The sequence below is a fragment of the Heloderma suspectum genome, chromosome 2, assembly GCF_057233095.1.
Source record: "Heloderma suspectum isolate Gila_16-S chromosome 2, 16-S_ref, whole genome shotgun sequence".
Lineage (NCBI taxonomy): Eukaryota > Metazoa > Chordata > Lepidosauria > Squamata > Helodermatidae > Heloderma > Heloderma suspectum.
Window position 1 is genome coordinate 391,960,288 of NC_139459.1, and position 8,682 is coordinate 391,968,969.

At 47.7% G+C, this 8,682-nt stretch overlaps 1 protein-coding gene across 1 annotated transcript; it reads right to left on the minus strand.

The window, feature by feature from the left end:
- Nucleotides 1–249: 249 nt before the first annotated feature.
- Nucleotides 250–5,452, minus strand: LOC146356447 (vomeronasal type-2 receptor 26-like). The gene is made up of 6 exons (XM_084830118.1): nucleotides 5,314–5,452; nucleotides 4,706–4,914; nucleotides 3,884–4,111; nucleotides 3,523–3,594; nucleotides 2,486–2,612; nucleotides 250–1,160 (listed from the first exon to the last, which is right to left on the minus strand). Exons 1-6 carry the CDS (start codon nucleotides 5,450–5,452, stop codon nucleotides 250–252), a joined length of 1,686 nt encoding a protein of 561 aa, XP_084686244.1.
- Between the last annotated feature and the right edge of the window lie 3,230 nt (nucleotides 5,453–8,682).

The window sequence follows — 8,682 nt, forward strand, 5'->3', positions numbered from 1 at the left end:
TTTCGCCGATTTATCTTCTGTAAATATTTATGTAAGATAAAACGGTGAAAAAAAAGGGGAACGCAAATAGCGTAGTGGGCACTATTTGCATTCCTTTATTTTTTGCCGTTCTAGCCTACGTAAATATCTACCTGGATCCCATGGGAAACCAAAGGCATGGATACCTTCCATACTTGTCCCCACTAGAAGCAATGGTCCTTATCTCATCCTGGTCAGTCCAGAATTCTAACCCCTCTCTAGTATTAAAGATCAGATGCCATGCTTGGTTTTCATCATGAGATGCTCCCTTGTATTCAGGTCAGGTCTCAGTAAAATAATGTAGCACTTGGGAAGAAAGATGCAGCCCAGTAAGCCAGCACTGGAGGCCAAGATAGAGAAGACCTGCACAGCGACCATGTATTTGCCCTTCGTGCTCAGGTAGGAGGGCACAAATGAAGCCCAAACACTGCAAAAGACCAGCATGCTGAAGGTGATCAGCTTGGCTTCATTGAAGGCTGCAGGCAGCTTCCTGGCTAAGAAAGCCACCGTGAAGCAGATGGCGGCCAGGAAGCCCATGTAGCCAAGCGCAATATAGAACATGGTCACAGATCCTTCGTTACATTGCAGGATGTTCTGTCCAGGCTGAGAGTGCATGTCAGAATCAGGGAAGGGTGGAGAGATGCCCAGCCAGATGGAAGAAGTGACAACTTGGACGCTGGAACAAGAAATTATGATGGAGTTGGCCAAACTCTTCCCCAGCCATCTCCTCACCTTGTTCCCTGGCTTTGTGGCCAGGAAGGCCAGCACCACAGTGATCGTTTTGGCTAACACAGAAGAGACAGCAACAGAAAAGATGATGCTAAAGGCTATTTGTCGGAGAAGGCAGGTCTCTTTCTTTGGCCATCCGATGAATAGGAAGGAGGACAAGAAGGAAAGCAGGAGGGAGATCAGGAGAATGTAGGACAGGTCCCGGTTATTAGATTTGACTACTGGAGTTTCTCGGAATTTAATGAAGACTACTAAAACAACACCTGCTGTTAGGGATAAGAATAGGACAAAGGAAGTCAGAAGGATCCCTAACATTTCATTATAGGACAGAAAAGTTATATCCTTGGGGACACATTGATCTTGGTCCTTGTTTGGATGCTGATCTTCTGGACACTTGGTGCAATGGTCTGCATCTGAAAAGAAGAAGAGTCCCTTCAGCATGACGGACATCAGGCATGCATCCAGAACTGTTGGTGGTTTCTTCCATTTTGAGCAAGGATGGGGAAGTGAGAGAATTCAGGAAATAAGAATCTGTAGTAGGGGAGGGAGAGAGACCAATGTTCTCTGGTAGAGGACCAGTGTTGTGTTCAGGTTATCCAATCTATGACCTCATAACAAAAGCAGGATCTCAGACAATGTGGCCAGGGAAGTGTTGTGAGAGATTATGGGGATCCTGGAGGTCAGATTACACAAAGCTGGGATTCATGAGTTGATTTGGTGTAAAGAGAAGTTCCTATTTCATTCAAAGATGGAGTAGCAGCTGTGTGTAGCTAAACATTATTTCAGGTAGTATCTGTGTGGTTATCCTATTTTTTTCTTTAAGTCATAACAAGCAGGCCAAAGCAGTAAGCCCTGTCTCTGAGCAGGGATTTGAACTTGGATCTCCCCTGTCCAAGCCCAACATGTCACCTCCATCATCATTCTGGATCCTTCCAAGGGCAGTTCCCTAAGTTTCAAGCCCAGAGTAGCAATCCTTCATAAAGTCCTCTTATCTTTCCCTTTCATGGAAAATTTTGCTGAAGGGGTTTACAGGTGTTGAAGGATGAATCGTCACTGGACAGGAGAGTGGTCTGATCAAGAGAGAGTTGGAGGTTGTTGTGGGGCAGAGGTTTCCAAAGTTTGCATCTTATCTTTACACTGTTTTCACATCCCCTTTTCTGCCAAGGAATACCTGCATGTCTGCCACAGAATCACAGCACGTTGCAGACAATTCTCTCTAAGTAATGGTGGACTGGCCTATGTCTTAATGACATCCCTGCCCCAGTCATGTTAAATGCAGAGCTTTTTTGAAGGGGGTGCCTTCCACCGAGGGAAAGAGGGTGCACTGGGCACAGTGGAGGCTGGTGACCCCGATTTAGGTGGGGCTGTGAATGCATTCTGAATTTCAGTCAGAACCAGCCAGAACTCTAAAGGAGCTATCAAAAGTGTTGAACGCTATCCCCAAAATGGGTGTTGCACCTTGAATAGGAAGACTTACAAACTCTTAGGATGATGTACAAACCTGAAAATAGGATAAGAAGTTCAATGAATCACAATTAAAATAAATAAAGGGGAACAGCATCAAAATGCGGTCAAACGGAGAAACGGTCCTCTATCAGGTCACCAGTCACGTCATTTTGCATGGCAGGGGGATCCAGAAGAGAGCCTCTGATTACAAATGTGGTGTTGAGGCAAAAAGCCAAGCTCAAATATTTGCTCTGTTTCCCAAAGGAACAGCTTTTCCTCTGAGGTCACCCACCTTCCTGAGTGGAGATTGACCCTTCTGCACATGGTGCACAAGCATAGCAGCAAGGTGGCTCTCCTTCCTGGATCTCCTTGGCGTATCCAGGGCAACAGCTCTCGATGCACCTGGAGCGAGGCACAGTCTGGCAACAAAGACAAGGAGCAGCAAGGGAAACATGTTAGGAGTGTTTGTTTCTATGGAAATGAATCTAAGAGTTTGGAAAGGGCCCATTAAGATCTCTAGTCCCAGTGAGCTGAAGTGACCCCAGGATGCTCTTTGGATGTTGATTTGTTCATTTCAACACTGATATCACACTTTTTTCTACATAACAAGATTGAATGCAGAGAGCAAAATGGTACAAGAACAAAATAAACGGAGGGTGCAACTGCAATCCTTTTGGGATAGTTGGTGATGTCAGAAGTCAGAGGAGGCCTACTATGCCATGCAGGGTGGGTGGAGCATGGAGGGAATTTGTCTCCTCCACACCCTGGCCACCCTACCTTTGCAGCTAGATAGGTGCTTCTGGCTTTCTAACTGGGGGCTTCTGAGCAGGGGACAGGGAGGCAGGATGATGCACAGGAAACATCCTAATGGTGCCTCTGTGTTCTCCGCCCCTCCCTGTCTCTGGGAACACTCCCTTTTCACCTTCTCCATGCGGTAGTTACAAGCATGGAGACAGGGAAGAATGCTGCCACATATGAGGGGGCGGGGGAGTGGGCAGCGAGCGCGGTTCCCAGAAATAAAAAAATCCTATGGCTCTCTGGACACTGTCTAAGGTTGCTTTCCCCAATGCAAAACAGAACTAACAAGAGAAATAGAAAAGCAAGCAGAAAACACACCAGTTAAGAGAGATTATAGCAACTAGGGCTGTGCAGAGACCCCCAATCCATCTCGGAAGCCCCTTCACGGCTTCCGAGGCAGGCACAATTTGGCTCGGGATGATTCAATGGGCCCCCAATCTGACTCGGCCCCTAACCCAAAGGGGGATTGGGATTGCTGGATCCAGCTTCGGGGCCAGCCTGATGCCCCTGCGCAAACCCCCAGATCCTTACCTGGGCTGCAGCCGCTGACTCCTCCTCTTCCGCTGCTGCCGCCACCCCCTCCTCAACCATGGCCACCTCCTCCTGAGGTGATGGCAATGATTACAGTGATTTGGCAAACTTCAGCTGGGCCAGGCATGCTGAAGTGCACCAAGACGCTTCAGAGAGCCCCTGACCCACTCCAGGCCGCTTCGTGCTCCCTCCGATTCACCTCGGAAGGGGTCAGAAGTGGCCCGAAGCAGCCCGTTCTGACTCGGGCCTCAGGCTGAGATGGTGCACAGCCCTACTAGACACCTCATATGTGTCAACCTCAGATTAACAGAGATTAACAGAAGCGACAAGCCCAAGACATGACACTAATCATTTCCCCCACCTGATTGAAATACCTGGGCCACACAATGGCTTCCGGGTGAATTGTGAGATTTGTGTCTGTGGATGCTTGTCTCTTCATGCTCCCGATTTTCACTCTACCGCGAGTCAAATTGGGAAACAGCACCCAGTTAATGAGTTCAAAGTCAGCTCCCAGCTCCCCACTCTCGTCCAGATACAGTCCGCTCACAGAAGCATTAGAAAACTGGACGTCTCTTAAAAAAGTGTGAAGCTAGAATGACAGAAAACACAGACAGCCTTTAACAAACATCAAAACACCCCAAGTGAATCTGCAACAAGTACAGTATCAATCTACTGCAAAGACACATGACTTAATCCTCAACGTTGTGCAAAAAAAGATAACCATTCTTTCCTGAGCTGTCCAGGGGAACGTTTCATCAGGAGAGTGCATGAATAATCTCTGCATGACTCAGAATAACTCTCCGGGGAGGCTATTGGAGGAGGAAAGGGAGGCCACAAAATAAGCTCTGTTTGTTGCTGGCACTGCCACACCATAGGCATGATCATGTGCTTTAACACATGAGCAGTCATTTCCATCCTGAATATTTTGCCCTTTGGAGGTCTGTGGAGGCTTCTGGGTCTTATTTCAATGGGGCTGTGAATCTGATCAGGGTTTCATTCAGAACTCTACAGGAGCGATCCAAGGTTTGGAACCCATTTTGCTACAGGGACCAGCACCTTGGCCAGCTCCTTTAGAGGTCGGACTAGTTGTGACTAAAACCCAGAGTGGATTCGCAGCTCCACTGAAATACGCTCCACCACCAGCCTCCACTGGTGGTATTTCTGCAAAAGGAGAAGGAAATACCTGCCATGGCTTCAGCCTTTGATGTTCCAGCCTGCCTCCTCCACCCACCATCAACATCCGTTTCGATCGGGAGGAATATGCGACATCTAAAGCATGTGCCACAACTTGGACGCTGTTGTAGCTACTGTAGCTGTCTTGAGACAGGACTCTCTCTATCTCCTCCTGGGGCAGCACGTCCAGTTGCTCTTTCTGTGTACATCTTGTCCAACCTTTGTTGGATAACACATGCTGCGAATAGATACAGTGAAAGGCTCTTTCCCAAAACTGTGCAGTAGCAAAAGAAGTTGGTTTGTAGTAGTCATATTTTGTCCTTTTGGGGGTCTTCATTATGAAGGACAAAGAACCATGGAGGAAAGAGAAGTAATCAGGCTTATCAGACAAGATCACGTTCATGTCCTGGGAAGTTGTTGTGATCCAGACTTTTGCCCCAGTTTGTTTCATTTCAAGACTTCTTTGTATAAGGATCATTGGAATAAAGCCATAGTGAGAGTCCGCATAGAAAACCATTACTGTGACAGTTCTCCACATGACAGGTAGTTCATTCCCAGACATTTGGTACACAATATTTCTTGGCAGTCTTTTTGAGAAGGCAACACAAATTCCATGACTGATCATGAGGGGCATCAAGGCCCTCATGAACCTCTCTCCATTGTCGGTGTCTGGAGCATAGAGTCCAATCCACGTCCATCCGAAAAACAGGAAGAGCTCGATGATCCCAGGGTACTGGGATTCTTCTTTTGGTGCCATCCGGTAGACAAAAGGGAATTCTGTTTTATCATTAAGAACATGTGGAACAAAGCCGTAACTCACCTAGTGAGGAAAGGGAAAGACTGGTGTTTAGCACTGTTGTTGTTGCTGTTGTTGTTGTTTTAGGATATCGTATGGTTTTGCTTCATTCTGGTGCTGGTTTTTAATATGTTTTTACTCTGCACAGTTCTGATTTTGCTTTAATGTACATACCTAGTTTTTTATGTATTGTAAATAAATAAATGAAATAAAATGAAGAACATATAATTGTTTACCAGAAATTATAAATATCTAACAAAATGCATGTCACTTTGATAGTTGTGGGGTATATGTTGAGGTGGGGTGCCAAAATACCCGAAGCATCCCTTTTGGTGCAGCCATTCTTCATGTGGCTTGCTGAAGAAGTACACTGGGTTCCTTGTCAGTGGAAACCAAGCTACTCCACCCAGTCTCAAAACAAGAGCACTCCCTTTCTTTTCCTCATCAGCGAATGCTAAACTTTCACTCAATGAAAATAAAGTTGAGTGGTGCAGTTGAAGACACCACTGAATGTAGGTTGAACCTGTTCCTTACCTCAAGTGAGCCCACAGTACTGGGAAGATTTAGTCCTTCTACACACAACTCTGTTCCTGAAACTGTTTGGGGGTAGGGATGTCGGAGAATTTCTGGAGAAATGGTCCGCCCCCCCGCCCCCCCCCGGGATGGGACTTACCTTGCGCGAATGTCCCTGGCGCTGGCGGCTCCCGGTGACGGTTTGGCGGCGGTTTGGCGGCGGCGGCGGTGGCCGGTCTTCCGACCGGCTGCCACCACCGCCATTTCCCAGTAAAAAACAACAACAAACGTGATAGGCTACGTAAAGATTTACGTAGCCTATCACGGCTAGATTTTCAAAAAACACCGTGATAGGCTATGTAAATCCTTAGGTAGCCTATCACAGCTGACTTTGGGGAAAAAAAGCACGTATGCAAATGGCGGCGCCCATGGGCGCTGCCATTTGCGTTCCTTATTTGGGCACGTGTAGTCTACGTAAACATTTACGTAGACTACAGCGAAAATAAGGGCAACGCAAATAGTGTTGCCCTTATTTTCTCTGTAGTCTACGTAAATGTTTACGTAGACTACACGTGCCCACATAAGAAACGCAAATGGCGGCGCCCATGGGCGCCGCCATTTGCATACGTACTTTTTTTCCCCAAAGTCAGCTGTGATAGGCTATGTAAGGATTTACGTAGCCTATCACGGCTGACTGCAGGGACGCAAGCGGCAGCGGCTATGGCCGCTGCCATTTGTGTCCCAGCCGGCCAGGAGGATTCGTGGCCAGAGGGACGGGGCGCCTCCCCCCCGGCCAGAATTTCGGCCGGAGGGATGGAGCGCCTCCCCCCCACCGCCAAGCAAGCTGAGGGACCAGGTAAGTGACTTTCGTCCATCCCTATTTGGGGGACATGCTAGAGCCTCATTCAAGTATTACAGTGCTGGAGTGACAACGTGAGCAGAAAAGGCTCTGGGGGTGTGCCTTTCATTCAGCATTGAGTAACATCATAAGGAGATCATATGAACATAAGAAGAGCCATACTGGATCACACCAAGGGTCCATTTAGTCCAGCATACTTTCCCCATAGTGGCCAACCAGTGCCCATGCGAAACCCAGAGTGGGACAGGAGTGCAACAGCACCTTCCTGCCCATGTCCCCCAGCAACCGGTGTATGTAGGCATATTCCTTCTGATACTGGAGGTAACATGAATCTGGGGGGTGCATTGTCCCCAGTGGAAGCCTGTGGGTGCTAAAACTCATCACTATCATCAGAACCAGTGAAACGGCTGAAATCCAAGGGTAGAATCCAACAAAGTCCTACCTAGACTAGACCCACTGAAATGAATGGGAGAAGTTAGTCAACCCCAAGTGATTGTGCTGGGAAAGAAAAGTGTGCAGGGAGAGCGCATCATGTTCCCCAGCATAATCAGGCTGGCAGGCTGTGGGGAAATGCAGCAGCAGAATCATGGCAGTGACCAGGTGAGGGTTGTATCAATGTTGCCCACCCTTGCTTTAGCTCCTCCCCGGTCATCAGGTGCATCGTGCTGACTTCCCTGTTGTTGTATAACTTCAGCAGTGAGGAGATGGGAAACTTTTTGACAAACACTGAAGAAACCTGGAAGGTCAGGATGGACCCTGGAAGATTCTTCAGTGGGTAATGAACAATGTAGCCGAAAACTGCGTACAGGTATGAAATGCCAGTTTGTCTCTGCTTCCATCCAGATGCCACCAAATGATTAGAAGTTGGGATTTTGAAGGGTTCCTAGCCCGTGATCATTAGGCAGCTGCCCAGCCATTCCAACCCCTGACCCCAGAACAGATTATGGTCCTCCTCCAGATGCACTTTTGATGTCCTGGCTCCCATTCCAAAACTCCACTGCTGCCACTACTCACCTCCAGCACACACTCCAGAGGACCAGCTTCCCCAGTGGGCAGAGGTGTCTTGAAGTGGGATTCAAGCCAAGCAAGCCCTCAGCTCACATTTCTATGCACCTGGCATCCTCTCCACCCCCAATTCATACCTGTGGGATTTTGTAGATGCCTGACATGGTTGAAATCAGGATGGAGAGGTCAGATTCAGCCCTGTCAAGGACAGCCAGCAGGTGATTCTTTCTCCCACAGCTGTAGTTTGGAAGATTGCTTTCCCCACCAACAACCAGCTGTAGCATCGCATAGGAAGTGGTTCTGCCATCGAAATAGGACTTATAAATGTCATAGCCCAGGGTGATGTTGGGTAAGAGCCTGGGAGTCTGATTGATCTCCTGAATGGCAAACAAGAAGGCCAGGATATGCCAGTACCTTGGACGTAGCAAACTGCAAAAGAATAAATGAAATGAAAATAGATCAGTGACCCTGTCATCCTCCATTCAATGAAAACAAAATGCCATTTACTTTCTTTTACAAATCTAAAGCTCTTTTAAGGCAATATAAATCTCAGAAGAGCCTATCCTGAAATAATCGTCTCTAAGGTAAATAAATAACCATTTGCTGTTTAAGAAAACAATTATTGTAAATTATGCTCCATTCTTGGAGAGGGCAATCCACAGCCTTCATGTAACTCAGGGAGTTTTCAAAACACTTAAAATACATTATATAGAGATGTACAAAAGTCTTACCTGGCTCCACACTGGGGCATCTGCGGTGGGGGGCAGGCACTCGGTCCCTCCCCCTGGAATCCTCCCTGGCCGGCTCCGCCATT

What these genes read in the sequence shown, in the direction of transcription:
- LOC146356447 (XM_084830118.1), bottom strand. Translation starts at nt 5,452, where the DNA reads ATGGCACCAAAAGAAGAATCCCAGTACCCTGGGATCATCGAGCTCTTC. An exon ending in AAAGGCTGAAGCCATGGCAG is followed by an intron (nt 4,112 to 4,705) that starts GTATTTCCTTCT and finishes CTGTCATTCTAG; the next exon opens with CTTCACACTTTTTTAAGAGA. An exon ending in AGTCAGCGGCTGCAGCCCAG is followed by an intron (nt 2,613 to 3,522) that starts GTAAGGATCTGG and finishes CTTTGTTGCCAG; the next exon opens with ACTGTGCCTCGCTCCAGGTG.